Source organism: Anarhichas minor, unplaced genomic scaffold, assembly GCF_050575085.1.
Source record: "Anarhichas minor isolate MPS153535 unplaced genomic scaffold, ASM5057508v1 ptg000073l, whole genome shotgun sequence".
Classification (NCBI taxonomy): domain Eukaryota; kingdom Metazoa; phylum Chordata; class Actinopteri; order Perciformes; family Anarhichadidae; genus Anarhichas; species Anarhichas minor.
In genome coordinates, this window is record NW_027466519.1 from 4,608,206 (window position 1) to 4,625,282 (window position 17,077).

The window sequence follows — 17,077 nt, forward strand, 5'->3', positions numbered from 1 at the left end:
CATTAAACTGAGACAAGCAGGTTGATGGTCGGCCAGACTTATACAAAAGGAGAGACCCCTCCCCTGAACAACATCTGACCAGTGTGCAGTCAGTGGGCCTGTTTTTCCCACTGTTACATAACACGTACTATTTAACCACCTTGTGTCCACAGCACTTTCCCGAAACACTTTACATGGATTACCTGTAACACTTCAAAACCTCTCTGGCTGAATCAAACTAACATATGTAGTGATCAAATAAAGATGTAGGCCAACTTGTAAACATGTGGTTTTCAGTGGTTAGTGGAGGGAAACGTGAATAAACAGTGACATATTTCATTGAACCGTTCTTTTCTTATCGCACATGAAGAACTATTTTCACCACCTTCACCCCACATGACCGCCACAACTAGCAACATGCAACCAGACTGTGAAGTTGTGTAAGGACTGGCCATGGCAGTGGACCAACCCTGTCCTGTCCTTTAATGCTCTCTTCTCCAATAGTAATGGCAAATAAAAAGGGAGGAAGAAAGGGGGCATCCTTCTCTTGTGATTTGATAAAGCCCTTTGACTCGGTTGAAAGTTTCCCCTCGACAAAGGTAAAGAAGTCGGTTTGAATCTTGGCCACAAGTTTTGAGTAAACATTTAAAGAGGAGACATCATTAAAGAACTCACTTGGTCAGTCCTCGCGCACACGCTGTACATTTGCCGTTTTATATCCAGCCATGTTCTCCTGAAGGAGAATGTCTTTGTTTGTTTGTTTCTTACATGAATTAATGGCTGAGAGGTTTGTATTTAACAGTATATTGTTTGCATCTTACAATAAATAATAATATGGTCTTGATCACTTTGTGTTGTGTCTATTTGCCTGTTCTGTGTTTTGAGGCACTGCTGGCCTTTGAATGTCATTTATAAATGCTTTGTAAAGCATAAATAGTCCTCACTTTAGATGAGGTCACACAAAATACTTTACTAAGGACTAGTAACTACCTTAATAAATCATGAATTGCAGTATTAATATGAATTCATAAAGCATATATTAACATAGTCCCTAACCATTAGTGCATATCTAAATCATATAAATGCATGAATAATTACATCTAAATAAGTTATTAATCATTTACTAACACTTTATAAATTTTCTTATTAATCATCTACAACTCCTTAATAATTGGTTTGTAATATATATAATACTTCATTTACAAATGGGGAAATCCATCATTTATCAAGTATGAAAACACAATAATGAAACGCATAATAGACGAGCTTATTAATCAAGAATAAAACATTTATAACTGTTGTTATGAACTGCATACTAATGAATTATTAATGTAGGAACAATGCTTTATAAATGATGAATTAAGTGTTTACTCATACTTAACTAATGCTTCATAGTGTGTAGTTATTATAAAGTGTTACCGAGATGGGTAGTGGGGGACTTCAAAAAAATTGCTGGCTAAAAATGGCCTTTTCAAACGTTTTCCATTGTGTATCAGGAAGGTATCCTCTGCTGAGTTGACACAGCTGTCCAACTGGACTCAAAGTCTCACAGTTGCAGCCAATCCAATTTTTTTTGTTTCATGTTGGACGCTTTTCCTAACGCAGCAGAGCTGGACTCTAAAACCTTCATCACGAGATGGAAACATGGGAATAGATTAGTAGTAGTTTGTAGCACTTTTAATTAACTATGCTGTATGGGTTTTTACTCTAATGCTCATTGGTTTTCTCACTTGTCAATGTGTTTCCCTTTTATCTCAGTCTGTCTTAGAATAATAAGTTCGTATGACCGTTAAATAAAGGATCCACAGTATGTACAGGATGTGACCGCCACATGTTATTTACAAGGTATTTACTTTGACAATGTTGTGCATCTCTTGTGTCATGATTTGAAATGCTATTTGGAGGTTTTAAAATACAACTGCATGTTGACTGGTATCCGTGACATAGTCCAATGTAGTGTATCCACCAAAAACATAATTACAAAGAATATACAGTTCTTACACAAACCACTAAAACTACTTTCAAATATTTATTTACATTTAAGTCAAAAAGATAATTCAAACACATCACCTTTTACAGAAACAAGTTCAATACTAACACATTTAAGATCAATGTAATCCAACTGGCCGTGATTTGTTACATGTAATCCAGAATTTCTGTCTCCATCTCGTTTTCGCTGCCCTCCGACGGCTCAAACTCATCCTCCTCATCTTCGTCTTCATCGTCCTTGTTCTCGTCGTCCTGCTCCTGCTCCTCTTCATCCGTATGATCTCTCCCTGAGAATTTGGAATTTAGGCCTATGCGTCTGCGTCTCTTGGGGAATTCTGGCAACGCTGGGTGGAGAGAAAATATCGCTTTTAAACACAGTGTTCAGTTGTTACAGGTGCCAAAGTCTTGCCCTGGTCATGTTGTGTCTATGGTAAGAGGAAAGTGCTTTATCGGTGCAACTGTTAGCAGTGAATGTGTGATCAGCACGTGTCCATGAAGTGCCCCTGAATGAGGGCATGCGCTGGGTATATTTCCTTACATGGTTTATGGGCTCGGATGACCGCAGGGGCGTTTCTAGGATTCAAAGAAAGGGGGGGCTTAGCCCCAAGGGGAGTCTAATGTTTGCGCGCTGATATCCATTGTTTAAGACACTTCATAGACTGGTTCAATCAGAAAGAGTGTGATTTTGCTCTGTAGTTTTGCTTGCATTCAGTATATGATAACACAAGAGACAGAATTTCAGGGTCATAGTGAAATTTGACAACACAAATATGAACTTTTCTCAAATAAAGAGAGAGAAATAATTTTCCTGCTTGTAAAGGAAAGACGGATAAACTAGCTTTCATATCCGCGTCACTCCCAAATCCTAATTCTTAAAGGGACTGCACACAATGGATGGAGAATGGACCTGACAGTGTCAACTTTATATCGTTAAGTATGATGATGGGCTGTTGGATTGTAATTTGAAGGGGGAGAGAACATACAAACCAGAACGCACGCACATATGTAGCATGTTAGAGTTATAAATAACTTGTCCATGTGAGAAACAATAGTTTAATTTAATGACATCACCAAAAAAAAAAAAAAAACTTTTTTTTATTTTTTAAAGAAAGACTGACAGAGAGTGTAGAATTTTTAACAAAATATGGACTTTAAAGTGTTTTTTACTGAAGTCAAAGGTAAAGCTGTGTGCTTAGTTTGTGGAGAACAAGTCGTAGTGTTGAAGGATTACAATTTGAATCGTCATTACGAGAGGAAACACGCGGAGAAATACGAAAAATTTACTGATGCAGAGCGGACACGGACGTCTGAGGCTTTGCTAGCTAAGCTGCAAAAGCAACAAGGCCTTTTTACCAAGCTTCACACATCCAGGGATGCAGCCGCCAAGACCAGCTTTGCGATATCCCACAAAATTGCAAAAAACAGTAAGCTATACTCTGATGGGGAGTATGAAACTGAACACAGTGACATAGGCTCCCACACAGCTGTCAGGTGGCTCAGCCTGGGCAAAGTGCTTAAAAGAGTAAAGAGTTCGGGACCTGAGAGCAGAGATTCAAGAGTTGTGTGAGAAGAAAGGCAAGGACATCCCAGAGCTCTCTGATGTAAACTGGATGACAGATTTTGCATTTGCTGTTGATGTGACGGCACTAATGAATGATCTGAATACCAAACAGCAAGGCAAGGGCCTCTTTGCACATGACATGTAGCCTGGTGAAGGCTTTCATGACAAAGTTGCAGTTTCTTTCAAGCCAGATGCAGGTAACACTCTCACCCACCTGCACACCCTGAAAGAAGCCATACCATCAGTTGAACATCTCCACAAGTACTCATCCATGTTAGGGGCACTGCATGGTGAGTTTTCAAGGCCATTTCAAGACTTCAAAACAGTTGAGAGTGAAACATGATTTCTTCTCCCTTCACGTGCAGTGTGGATAATGCTCTCAGTGATGTTCAGCTCCAACTCATTGACCTGCAGTCTGATGCAGTACTGCAGAGCACTTTAAGTCAGTATCACTGCTGGATTTTTATTCTTCTCTCAAAGAAGAGAACTTTAAACACAAATGAGGAGGCATGCTCAGAAGATGTTGGTTCTCTTTGGATCTACCTACGTCTGTGAACAAGCATTCTCTGTGATGAAGTTCAACAAATCCAGATCCAGATCCTCTCTCACTGACATCACCTCTCAGCTGTCCTTCACATCTCACCTCACACATTCAGCCTGACTTCAGTGCACTTGTTCAAGCCCAACAAAGACTAGATTTCTCGTACTGAACTGAAAAACAGAAAGATGTAATTTGTATAGTAATAGTTATAGTAATACAAGTACTAATTTTGCAAAAACATGATCCCTGTCAGTGTTTTACTATTATATATGGATATTACATATGTATATGTTGTTTGAATTATTCCTGCTGCAGATGTTTTAGGTGGAGCTCATTTTAACTCTTTTATACTCTGTTGTTCAGTTTGGGTAGTTAGGAAAGGTTTGAAAAATTATAATGTGCAAAGTAACTAGTAACTAAAGCTGTCAGACAAATGTAGTGGAGTAAAAAGTACAATATTTCCCTCTGAGATGTAGTGGAGTGGAAGTACAAAGTTAAATAAAATATAAATACTTAAGTAAAGTACCTTGAATTTGTACATAAATACAGTACTTAAGCAAATATACTTAGTTACATTCCACCACTGATCATAACATTTACTCTTACCACTCACAGCTCATCAAAACCATACAACATACTGCTTTTTATAAAGAGGTGGAATAATATTGACCAGGATTGAGTTCAGTCTATTGGTGTGGCCCTCCACAACAGTCCCTGTTTCTCATGTGGCCCCTTGGGAAAAATAATTGCCCACCCCTGGTCTAAAGCAATGTTATAAATTCACAAATCAATAGATTTCAGCTTTGGAATCTATTTCTACAGAGATTTTCCATTTTAAAATATTTCTGTTCAGCTACTGCAAAGCAACACCCCTCTGAGGAGCAGTACACTGAACTTTCATGGTTTACTTCAGGGAAAATACATTGAACAGCAAGTACTTTCCACCTTAAATTGACCCCCACACTCACCATGTAGTGAGTTGGGTCCGTGGCAGTTGAGATCATGACAGTTTGGATAAAATACCCGTCTGTTTAAAGGTTTAACCCTTTTGATAACATCCCAAATTTCCCAGCTGTGGAACTAATAAAGGATTATTTCATCTCATGTAACATGATTTAAATTGAAATGTGTTTCTGTTTATCACCATGAAATAGGTCTGAAGTATTAAGGTGGAAATGTTTTAGAGTACACATAGTTCCAATGGAATCCAAGAGTACAAATGGCAGTAAGCGTATGCCTAATCAGTGTTACAATTAAGAAGGGGTCCTTGGAAATGTTCTCCCCTGCAAGGGGCCCCTGGCCCCAAAAACTTTGAGAGCCCCTGCTCTAGCTAACGCAGATAAACTGGTAGCAAATTGGCACTGCAGCCTGAATATCAACAGATCCATATTTTTAGTCCGTTTAGATTTTTTATTACGAAGTTAACGCACACTTCTGCACAACAATTAACATCTTGTACATTAAGATCAACACCAACATTGTATTCAGTAGAAGGCTAATAGCTTCTGTTATCATCCAAAAAGCCAACAAAAAACAAACGAAGCCAAAAGGTTCCATACATGCAAAGTGAATTGGGTTAGCACTACTGTACATAGCCTGTTGTGAATTTAAAGAGGGCAACACAAAATAAAACTAAGGAAATGTAAATTGTGTTTGTGATCAATTCATTTTTTCATGGACCAATACTGATTTGATACTTCAGATCTATGGGACCACACTGCGGGTGCACAGGTTGTTATTCTGAGATGGTCATGGGAAGGTTGGGTAGGACACTGGTCCAGAAATGCACGTAACGCATTCTCATCTTCTGTCCCACATAGCTCTTGTCCATCTTAGAATGGATCTCCAGGAACTGGTGTCCATCGCTGGTGAACGTAGGCCAGGTAACGGGCACGCTCGACTCTCCTTTGTTGGGGTCCCTGTGGACAGAATCAGAGAAAAAGGGCAACTGAAGTGAGACTGTTTTAGTTTTCTATTTCAGTGTCTGACTTAGGTTTGTTTGATATCATGAAGTTCCCATGACGCGTGTCTGCAGAATTATACCCAGTTCTGGCGAAGTTGGTCCAGTAGGCGATCATGTAGCCAGAGAGGTCACGGTAGCGAGGCCAGTACAACAGAGGTGTGGTGAAAGGCTTTCCAAACACGTACTGCAGGTCATCGATGTGGTCGGCTCCCATCCAGCTGGGGTAAGGCAAGGTAATGCCGCCCAGACGGTTGGGCTCAGAGAATAGGTAGGAGTAGGTGCGACCGGTTCTTCGGTGAGACAAGAAAAGAATAGGGATGTGACAATGACTACACCAAGGTGAGGGCTACAAAAATAAAGATCAAATTTAGCACTCTCAAAGCAGAATTATTCTGCAGGTTCTCAGAAGTCTGCTTATAATGACAGATGTCTAGTAGTGCAAGTTATTTCATGCCCTGCAGCTCACCATACCGATGCCTGATGCTACTTTTTGCAGTGAACCCACTAAATATTGTGGCATCACAAGGAGCCAGGTGGTAGATGGGTGCTACTTCCCCTTTAAGGATCAGCAGCCACACCACAAGATGGCCGCCGAGGCAACAACTACAGCTCCCAGAAGGCCTCGCCACTCACCCAGGTGTGCGTATTTAATTTTGAACCCCAGCCCTATTTTTAGGCCTCTGCTCGAAAATTGCATACCCATACTCAAGAGAGTCCACAGCTCTAACTACAAGGTCTATTTTAATCATTTTGATGCTAGAATACAGGTAACACTTGTGAGATGTGTTGAATTGTGTAAATATTGTGTATATGTTACTGGTTAATAACTGATACACTTATGGCACAGCTGAAATTGAAAAAGTTTCAGGTTCGCCTGAAAAAAAGCACTTGTATTGAACAATTGTTTTTTTAATAATGCAGATTCTTGCCTAAAAATACGCCACAGACATAGCACAACACGTTTTACATGTCCCCACAACATATTTTACTTCGATTGAGTGAAGCAGGCCAGCATAAATGGTCTGAGTCAAGCAAAATTTTGATTTTCGGAACCAGCAGTTGCATTGCTGTATTATAATTGTATATACTATATAACTAAATATTAACTATATATTCACTTTTCTTATCACTAAGAGTGTTCAATAATCCTAATAAAGCAGTTTGACACCATTTGGATTAACTTTGAGCAGTTATGATGTGTCATATCTGTCAATCATAAAAATAAATGGCTCATAATGTGTGTGTATGTGACCCTGGTAAGGCCTGTGATTGGCCGATTTATTCATGTAACACCTTTTTGGATGCGGGATAGTCCAACGGGTGCCATGCGGGGGTGTATGATAGTATCCGGGTCTGTTTACTGACTAAAAATCGCGAATTGCTGTCCGAACCCCCCTGTGTACATGCATTGGTCCACCTCGCAGAATCGCCTGCCATTTTGTCATTCATTCTCGGAGCGCATTGATCTCACTCACAGACATGCAGGAAGACATGCAGGAAGTAGCTGCGCAAAACTCCGATGGATTAAATCCGTTTTTCATCACCAAAACCATCAAAACGTAAGTTTGTTTACCCAATTTGTTTTCTGCTGACCTCTGGCTGATGTTGGCTTATATATCCATAACTTTTGAACGGTTTGAAAGAGAGTAATTTTGACGACGCTGTTCGTCGCGGCGTTGAAACGCAGCCCTATGTGATGTATCAATCCGCCATGTGTGCTGCCTGCCTGTATGATGAGAGATCCATACAGAGAGCATAGTTCGTCGATTTTGGGCCAAAATTGTGGTGAATCTTCTAGATATCTTCCAGATATGATATTAGTTCATGTATAATTGTGTTTGCAGTGTTTACAATGGCTGGTATGATGTTGCTCGGACTTTTTCCGTTAATTCGATATTTAATATGTCTGGAGCATTAATTATATTTGTTTATGAAAAATGCTTTCTACAACACGCTGTAGGATACACTTTTCTAAAAAGACCCCCCTGGGGGTCTCTCGGGTCCAAAGGGTCACCTGATTAAGGAAGGACAGGAGAGTTTCTTTTTTCTTTTCCTTTTGAATTTAAATTTGTATATTAGACATCCTGATCCACACTCCATACCAGTTGGTAATGCACTAATTCATTGTTTGCCAACCGCCAATAAACCTCAAACAAGAAGAAGAAGAAGGACAGGAGAGCTACCAGAGGAGAGGAGATGAGAGAGAGCACATGGTGTGAAGGAGCTCCAAGATCTACATGAAGAAAAGTTCCGAACCAGAGTGAGGAGGGTTTGAAAGGAAGAAGACCTGGTTGGCGGTGAAAAGCCGAGGACACTAGCAGAATAAGAATAAAACGTGATCTTATTCTGAGAACCTTTGATTTTTTTGCCTGTTTTTATGAATTATCTTACACCACCCCACCCTAGCCTGCCATATTGACCTCTCATGATATTACAATATAAAACACTGCAGGGTTTGTATTTATGGAAGTTGTGCTATGAGAATAATCATCAACCTTTTCCATGGTACATTAAAAGTGAATCAATTACTTGATACATAAAAAAACATTTCAAAGTAATGAACTAAATTTGTGTTTAAATCATGCAATCAAATAAATATAATAAAACCATGATTAAATGTCACCCTATTATGTTTAAAAGTTAAACTGCTGAATAAATGTATAAAATAAAAAACCTTTTTCTATTAAAGGTCCAGTGTGTAGGATTCAGTGGCGTCTAGGTTGAGGTTGCAGATTGCAACCAACTGAATACTCCTCTACTCAGCCCTCCTTTTCCAACACATTCTCCTTCCCAACTCATCAAATACGAACACTTTGTCATTGGCCCTACGCTTCAAACTATGACGCTCTGGACCCCTCGAGCGACAGTTTCCACTCGCTACATGCATAGAGTATTTTCAAAATAAACTTCTGTCTTCACAGGAAGTTAGGTACAGGCAACAAAACAATTTAGTTAAGGTTTAGGAAAAGAGCGTGGTTAACGTTAACTCAACGGGACACAAACAGCGGAGTCCTGGACAAAAGTCCTGTTTGTTTATAACGCATCCTTCAGGTAACGTATAAATGTGAAAGGCCCTCTCTCGAGCCAGTGTTTGGTTTGTCCGTTCTGGGATACTGTTTCAGGTGATTATACACTACTAAAAACATAGTTATGAATACTGTATTCCATTTCTGATAATAGATCCTGCTAAATCTTACACACTCAGGGGTCACTAATTGGCGGACCGCAGTCGGGATCCGGACCCAGACGCCATTGTATCCGAACCAAGGACCTAAAACCGATAGATAATTGAGAATTATAAAATTTTGATGAGGCACTTCTATTTTAATTAACCTGCGCAGCTTTTCCAGCATTTACGGCACTTGTTCAGCGGTGCAGGAAACACACCGACCAATGCGTTGTAAATCACATCACGTGATGCAGCTCAGCCAATCAAATATGGGTATTCTAACAAGTTTCCCGACTCGAGTGAGATGTACACGCGATGTGACACACGGGGCTGAGATGAGGAAATAGTACGAGGAGCAGGAGAAAAATTGCGTGTGCAATAGAAATTAATTCACTTGACATTCTCCAAAAAGAGAAAAGTGTTCAGAGAGACCAGAGTCTTTAACCAAGACTGGAAAGACTCATATAGATACATTCTGTCTACGGGCAGTTTAAAAACAGTATGTCTCATATTGAGCGAACGACCCTCTCACATCCGAAATGAAGACACAGAAAATAAAGCTAAGAGCCCAATATGATCAGAGTGAATAGAGCTGAAACAAGTGGTTTAATAACCACAGATAAAGTCCATGCTCACAAATTTCTCTCGTTAGAAGATGAGAAAAATATAATATTGTGGCTTTTTTGATTGACATCACTTCACACCTGAATGAAGAAGATGCGCATTCTTCAAAAGCTTTCTGTTATGTCAGTTATTCTTTATTCCAGCCCTTATTTTACTTGAAATGAGAAGAACACTTATTTATGTATTATTTATAATCCATCCAGTTAAATTTGAAAACTGAGAATAATAATTGTTAAAATATAATTGATGTGTAATTTCTTTACTTGATTTGACAGTTGTTGACTACACAGAGACGTTGTTACTACTACTAGGTTTCTTGAATATATATATGGCACTAAATAGTGCAAGTTAGATATTATTGTAACGTTCCGGACCTTTGCACGAGGAGATTTTCTCAATCTGGACCTTTTGGAAATTTATTTGAATACCCCAGCATTAGACCTTTAATTAATCTGTCACATCTCCATTACTTTTGCCTACTGCTTTACAGCGTGGTTGAATTTCATCCACACCTAAAACAGAAACCTGTCTTTGAAACTTGAGATTAACATTACATTACAGTCATTTAGCAGACGCTTTTATCCAAAGCGACTTACAATTCAGAGTCTAATCACATTTCCTACACCGTAGGCACAACTACGGGAGCAATTTTTGGAGTTAAGTGTCTTGCTCAAGGACACATCGACATGCGACTAGCAGAGCCGGAGCCGGGGATTGAACTGCCGACCCTCAAATTGAAAGACGGCCCTGCTATCCACTTAGCCACAGTCGCCTTGGAAAACACCTGAAGGAAATTAAAGGAACTTTTCACTCAAATTAGCAAAGGTGATAAATATTTTCCCTTTGATGAATCACTCATAGGCCACTTTAAGGCCTGTTTGAATTGATTTTCAATGGCCACCCTTAAAATAAAAAAAGGTTAAACCCTGTTTTTTAATCCCCAACTTCAAAAGCAAGGTGTTGAACAAAAGGGCTTGTAAATAAACTGACAGCGACGTCTGTATAGCAAGATCTTATCCTCACGTGGCGTTGGCAGCATGAAGGTAGAGGGCGACCTGAGTAGGAACCAGGAAGATGAAGTCTGTTCCAATTGCCACAGTGGTTTTCTTGATGATCTCCTTGCTGGGGTTTGAGCCCCAGGTTGAGGTGTATGTGGAGTACGCATGGTCCACAGCAGCCTTGCCCTTCTTAGTGTATGAAGCCAGGAGCCTCTTCACGTCCTCGCTGAGATCAGGAAGGTTTGAAAATGAGGTCTGATGAAACACCACAGCACCACAACTCTAACAAAAGTACAGCACGCTGCTTCGGGTAGACCCGTTGTAGAATTGTCAATGTTTCACACAGTGATCACATGTCTTAAACTCACATAGGGGTGTCCACCAGGGGGCGGTTGATTGAAGGAACATCTAAGCCAGTGAAGAGGTGTCCATCCATGTCGTTGATTCCAGCGATGTAGTCGATCTCAGCCGCATTGTGGAACAAGTTGGAAGGCTCATCTGGCACGAAGTCGCCGTCGATCACAGGAGACAGGACCAGGTTGAAGAAAATGGGGTCTGACAGAGGCAGATACAGTGAGAGACCTACCATATACAGCTCTAACTGTATGTTTCATACATAACTGGAATTTCTAATTTCCAATTTGCTAGATCTGCTGTTGTTATGCTTCAAATACGTTTATAAACCAAAACTCTTGATATGAAAGGAATGGAAGCACCAATCGACATCTCAAAATTGCTAGTTTGAATAAAAGATATTAGTGGCGTCAAACAGCCAAGACAGTATGGGCAGCTTTCAAAATTTGACACTGGCGTGCACTGTAGAATTTACCCACATGTTGGTGGTCAGTTAGCCATTGGGTGTAGTCTTTGCTGTGTGTATAAGTGCACATTTTAGAAGACGTTAGGCCACTAGCCGTTGGAGGTCTGCTCGGTGTGTTGGGGCAAAGTTCCCGTTCAAATTTAGAGCACATTTGAAATGGATTTCAAGAAAATGTTAATTATTGCCATTTACTACTATTATGTTTGCAATATGAGTTGGATGCATCAAGCTAAATTTACAATAAATATGTAGTGCGCAGTTTCTCCGGTGGAGTACCATTACACTATTGCAGAAGAAGTGGGCTGACTTTTTAATGTCTCCATTGTTGTGGTACAAAGCAACAAGGTGTCTAAAATGAAAATGTCAAGTAGACTGTATGGAGTGCAATCCTTACTATCGGGTGAGCTGGAAATACTGATAGAGCCAGCCAGCGTAAGCTTCACAGGATCAGTCATCTTCAAACAGGAAGCCATAGTCTGATCGGTGGGGCAGCCGACCTTCAGAGCAACCTGGGGAGAGGGTTTAAATTCGCTTGAGTTGTCTACCGGCCCTGAACTCATACCGCGCTAACCATTCCACAAAAGTGTTGCACAGCAAAAATTAAAACACATCAAGAGTAGCCGCTGCGCACCTCCTCAGCGAACCTGCGGGGGTTCCTGTTGATAGCCCACGAGCAAGTGGCTACGCCGCTCTGGGAGATGGCTCTCTTGAACAGCCCTTTGTTGTGGGGAGTGAGAGTCTGTGGGCAGTCATAAGACATATTTCAGAATGTTTTTGGTTATTTTTTGAACAAAGCTAGATTCAAATTTACAAACTGTGAATTTAATTTTAATTTCAAATCCATCATCTATCTACACCCATAATAAAAAGAAAAAATCTTCTCACCTGGAAGCCGACACTAACTCCGCCTGCAGACTCTCCAAAGACGGTGATGTTGTCGGGGTCTCCTCCGAACGAGCGGATGTTCCTGTTCACCCAGGCGATGGCGGCGTGCTGGTCCCACAGACCATAGTTTCCTGTCGAGTATCACATTTTTCTCTCAATCAAGGAACTTTGATTTTAATACTGCAATACATAAAATTGGCGGGGAACATCTTCTAATTCTGTCATATTAGTAAGAAAAGAAACCGGCTCCTACCAGGTAGGTCAGATTCTCCGGTGCTCAGGAAGCCCATAGTGCCCACGCGGTATCCCAGCGTCACCACAATAACATTTCCTCGGTCTGCAATCTCCTGCCCGCTGTACAGATAGTTGTCCAGGAAGTTGGCACCCATCGAGCCTCCGGTAAGGAAGCCTCCCCCGTAGATCCAGACCATAGTGGGCAGACCAGTGGACACTAGAAGAGAGAGAAAATGTGAGCCAGTAGTAGTGTGGATCTTATATGGATGACACTCTGTGGACTTCTCTCAGTCTTTACCTGAGCGGCCGTGAGGAACCCAGATGTTCAGGTAAAGACAGTCCTCACTGCCTCTGGTATTGGTCATTATCGTCACGACGTTCACCTGAATGCATCTTTTCCTGTACTCGGTGGCCTTCAGAACACCTGACGAGAGACACATACGGTGTAAGAGCAGGGTAAGGCATACATCAACAGTTTAGGCTCATCTACCCCGACAGCTAGAAGAGAAAACAGTTTCCAATAAATTTGAGGTAAAAGAGAAACAGTGGCAGAATTGGCTGCCGGGAGTTCCGGCTATGATTGCTGAAGGAGCACACATATCTTTGTGGAGTGAATTTATCAGGTGAGTTATTGGTGTGAAGTCCAGTGGGTGAGAAGTCCTGTCAGTCAACCCACCGTCCCAGCCTGGGTGACGTTTTGGTTTCTCAAACCTTCCAGGGATGTCAGCGAAGGGAATCCCCCTGAAGACGTCCATGTGACGGCGGAACCCAAGACGAATGTTCTCGCCCTGCACCATACCTCCCTCTGTGTACACCACACCGAGCTACAGAAGTTAAACACAAACATCTTCATTTACTTTAGTTTTTCACACGGAACTACACCAAATCACGTGTGGCGTGCTCCATTTAGATTAAAATGATCAGTTTAGTTATCAGAATTTTGGCATGATTTGTAAAAAAGATTAAATATGTTTAAATATATATATATATATATTTAAAAAATGCTAATTACAAATAACTAGGTTAGAAATATCTTGTGACAAAAACGTATGAAGACTTTCTTTTCCCAATATAATATAATCTATCAGTGTTTGATGGTTGAAAAATGAACAAATAATTATACTTTCTTCAGAATAGAAGATCAATTTCAGGAACTCTTTTCACACTAAACACTATTTTGCAGATACTGAACAGGGCACTTGAACACACGGTTCTTTGGATACACTAGATCAGTGATTCTCAACTGGTGGGTCGCAACCCACTTTTCGGTTGCGGACCTATTTTCAGTGGGTCGCAGGCCTTTGCCTGAAGAAAAAAAAAAAGTGCGTTATTCACACTCCTTAACAGTATTTGGCGCTAATGCCTTGTAATGCTAATAGACACCCGCCATTTCACAGTATAGAAGAACACCCACAAAGTTTTTTTTCATGTGCTAATTGAGCGAAGCGCAAGTACGACACCGACTACATGAGATATGGATTTTCTTACATTGAGGACAAAACCCTCAGTGTGTTTTGTGCAGCGAGGTTCTGGCACAAGAAAGCACGAAGCCGTAAAAACTGAATATTTGGAAACAAAACACCCTTCTCTCAAAGATAAACCTGTTGAGTACTTTCGAAGACGACTTCAAGACCGGAGGACATCACAAAAGTGTCTCACTTACCTGCAGCCGTGGACATGGACGTGTTACATCAATCAGCAGCGGATGAACTGAAAACTATACCTCTGTCAAATGACACTATAAGTAGACGAATTGAAGACATGTCGGATGACATCAAACAACTGACCACAGCTCGAATTAAGGCAAGTGGTCATTTTGCATTACAAATGGACGAATCTACAGACATAACAAACAAAGCAGTTTTACTCGTTAGCGTGAAACATGTGTGGGACGGGGACTGACAGGAACAATTCCTCTGCACAAGAGAGCTCCCTACTACGACGACTGCAGAGGACACTTTCGGCTCAGGTTCAAACTGCACCATCTTTTCATTAACTACATTTGAGAAGTTGAAAATTTGGGTCGCGGCTTGTCATTAAGGGGTGATGGTGGGTCCCGCAGCCAGACCAGTTGAGAACCACTACACAAGATACACTAGAAAAACACACTTACGGAGGTCGCAGAGGCCGTCTCCAGAAACGCGGCAAAAGCTACCAAAATCCCCAGCTTCACCATCATCATTAAACTGAGACAAGCAGGTTGATGGTCGGCCAGACTTATATAAAAGGAGAGACTCCTCCCCTGAACAACATCTGACCAGTGTGCAGTCAGTGGGCCTGTTTTTCCCACTGTTACATAACACGTAATATTTAACCACCTTGTGTCCACAGCACTTTCCCGAAACACTTTACATGGAATACCTCTAACACTTCAAAACCTCTCTGGCTGAATCAAACTAACATATGTAGTGATCAAATAAAGATGTAGGCCAACTTGTAAACATGTGGTTTTCAGTGGTTAGTGGAGGGAAACGTGAATAAACAGTGACATATTTCATTGAACCGTTCTTTTCTTATCGCACATGAAGAACTATTTTCACCACCTTCACCCCACATGACCGCCACAACTAGCAACATGCAACCTGACTGTGAAGTTGTGTAAGGACTGGCCATGGCAGTGGACCAACCCTGTCCTGTCCTTTAATGCTCTCTTCTCCAATAGTAATGGCAAATAAAAAGGGAGGAAATAAGGGAGCATCCTTCCCTTGTGCTTTGATAAAGCCCTTTGACTCAGTTGAAAGTTTCCCCTCGACAAAGGTAAAGAAGTCGGTTTGAATATTGGCCACAAGTTTTGAGTCAACATTTAAAGAGGAGACATCATTAAAGAACTCACTTGGTCAGTCCTTGCGCACATGCTGTACATTTGGGTATGTGGAATACTAACCAACAAACTGTCAAATCAGACGACCCAGTCAGTTTTTTTCTGGAAACATGTGATTCAACAAGCCATTTAGATTTGGTTCCCCTGTTCATAGGCTCATTAGACTATTTTACTCATGATTGCTTATAGATTTTTACCCCAATGATATGACGCGTGATATCCATCCATCCATTTTCCATCGCTTATCCGGGGTTGGGTCACGGTGGCAGCAGGCCAAGCAGGCTGACCCAGACTTCCCTCTCACCGGCAACATGTTCCAGCTCATTCTGGGGGATCCCGAGGCGTTCCCAGGCCAGCTGGGAGATGTAATCTCTACAGCGTGTTCTGGGTCTTCCCCGGGGTCTCTTCCCAGTTGGACGTGCCTGGAAAACCTCCAGTGGGAGGCGTCCAGGAGGCATCCTAATTAGATGCCCGAACCACCTCAGCTGACTCCTTTCGACGCGAAGGAGTAGCGGCTCGACTCCAAGCTCCCTCCTGATGACCGAGCTCCTTACCCTATCTCTAAGGCTGAGCCCGGCCACCCTACGGAGGAAGCTCATTTCGGCCGCTTGTAGCCGCGACCTTGTCCTTTCGGTCACGACCCAGAGTTCGTGACCATAGGTGAGGGTAGGAACGTAGACCGAATGGTAAATTGAGAGCTTTGCCTTCCGGCTCAGCTCCCTCTTCACCAAGATGGTCTGGTGCAGTGACGCGTGATATCTCCTTTTTTAACCCTCCTTGTGCAAAGGCGCACCATATTTTTCTTACAAACCAGACTGGGCTTTTTCGGGTGGGGGGCTTAAAAGAGACAGGCGCTTTAAACAAAGCGTTTCGGATATATGTTTTTTGATCATTAGAGCCTGTAAACATGTTGTAGTAGAAACCTCAAATGCAATTACAAACCTGAAAATGAGCATATGTCCCCTTTAAAATATAAATGTGAAACCTGGATGGATTTCACTTCTAGGATGCTTGTACAATTCTAATGGAAGGGAAATTATGGCATCCCCTAAGCCCAAGGTGTTGTGTTGGGTTTTAGAAAAGTTTTGAGATATTGGTAACACTTTATAATAACTACACACTATGAAGCATTAGTTAAGTATGAGTAAACACTTAATTCATCATTTATAAAGCATTGTTCCTACATTAATAATTCATTAGTATGCAGTTCACCGGAACCAGGAGCTTTGCATATTAGTTTACATTTACTTATTTAATTATTCATTTTAACCAAGCAGATCGATCTCCACTGTTCGCACTTTTCTTCAGTTGCATGTCCCGATGGCAGCCGGCCGAATCTGCTCATTATAAGCGAAATCCCGCTTTCAAAACGTCATCAATGTGAGACGGACAAAGGAAAAGACCGCTTCATACGTCATCAACATGGGACAAACGTTTCGCTCAGGAACTGGTACAGAAGTGCACTTACGCGATGGAAAACTCCGACCTAAGTT

General features: G+C 41.3%; 1 protein-coding gene across 1 annotated transcript; it reads right to left on the reverse strand.

Moving 5' to 3' along the window:
- Window positions 1-5,515: 5,515 nt before the first annotated feature.
- LOC142935399 (bile salt-activated lipase-like) lies at window positions 5,516-14,945 on the reverse strand. The gene is made up of 11 exons (XM_076079763.1): window positions 14,877-14,945; window positions 13,440-13,587; window positions 13,062-13,187; window positions 12,783-12,980; window positions 12,530-12,660; window positions 12,276-12,383; window positions 12,039-12,153; window positions 11,193-11,379; window positions 10,850-11,050; window positions 6,114-6,323; window positions 5,516-5,989 (listed from the first exon to the last, which is right to left on the reverse strand). Exons 1-11 carry the CDS (start codon window positions 14,943-14,945, stop codon window positions 5,806-5,808), a joined length of 1,677 nt encoding a protein of 558 aa, XP_075935878.1. The 3' UTR covers window positions 5,516-5,805.
- Between the last annotated feature and the right edge of the window lie 2,132 nt (window positions 14,946-17,077).

Coding starts and splice junctions, on each gene's coding strand:
- LOC142935399 (XM_076079763.1), bottom strand. CDS start 14,945: ATGATGATGGTGAAGCTGGGGATTTTGGTAGCTTTTGCCGCGTTTCTG. Junction 12,661..12,782: donor CGGAGAATCTGACCTACCTG/GTAGGAGCCGGT, acceptor GATACTCGACAG/GAAACTATGGTCTGTGGGAC. Junction 11,380..12,038: donor TATTTCCAGCTCACCCGATA/GTAAGGATTGCA, acceptor TGCCTCTGTCAG/ACCCCATTTTCTTCAACCTG.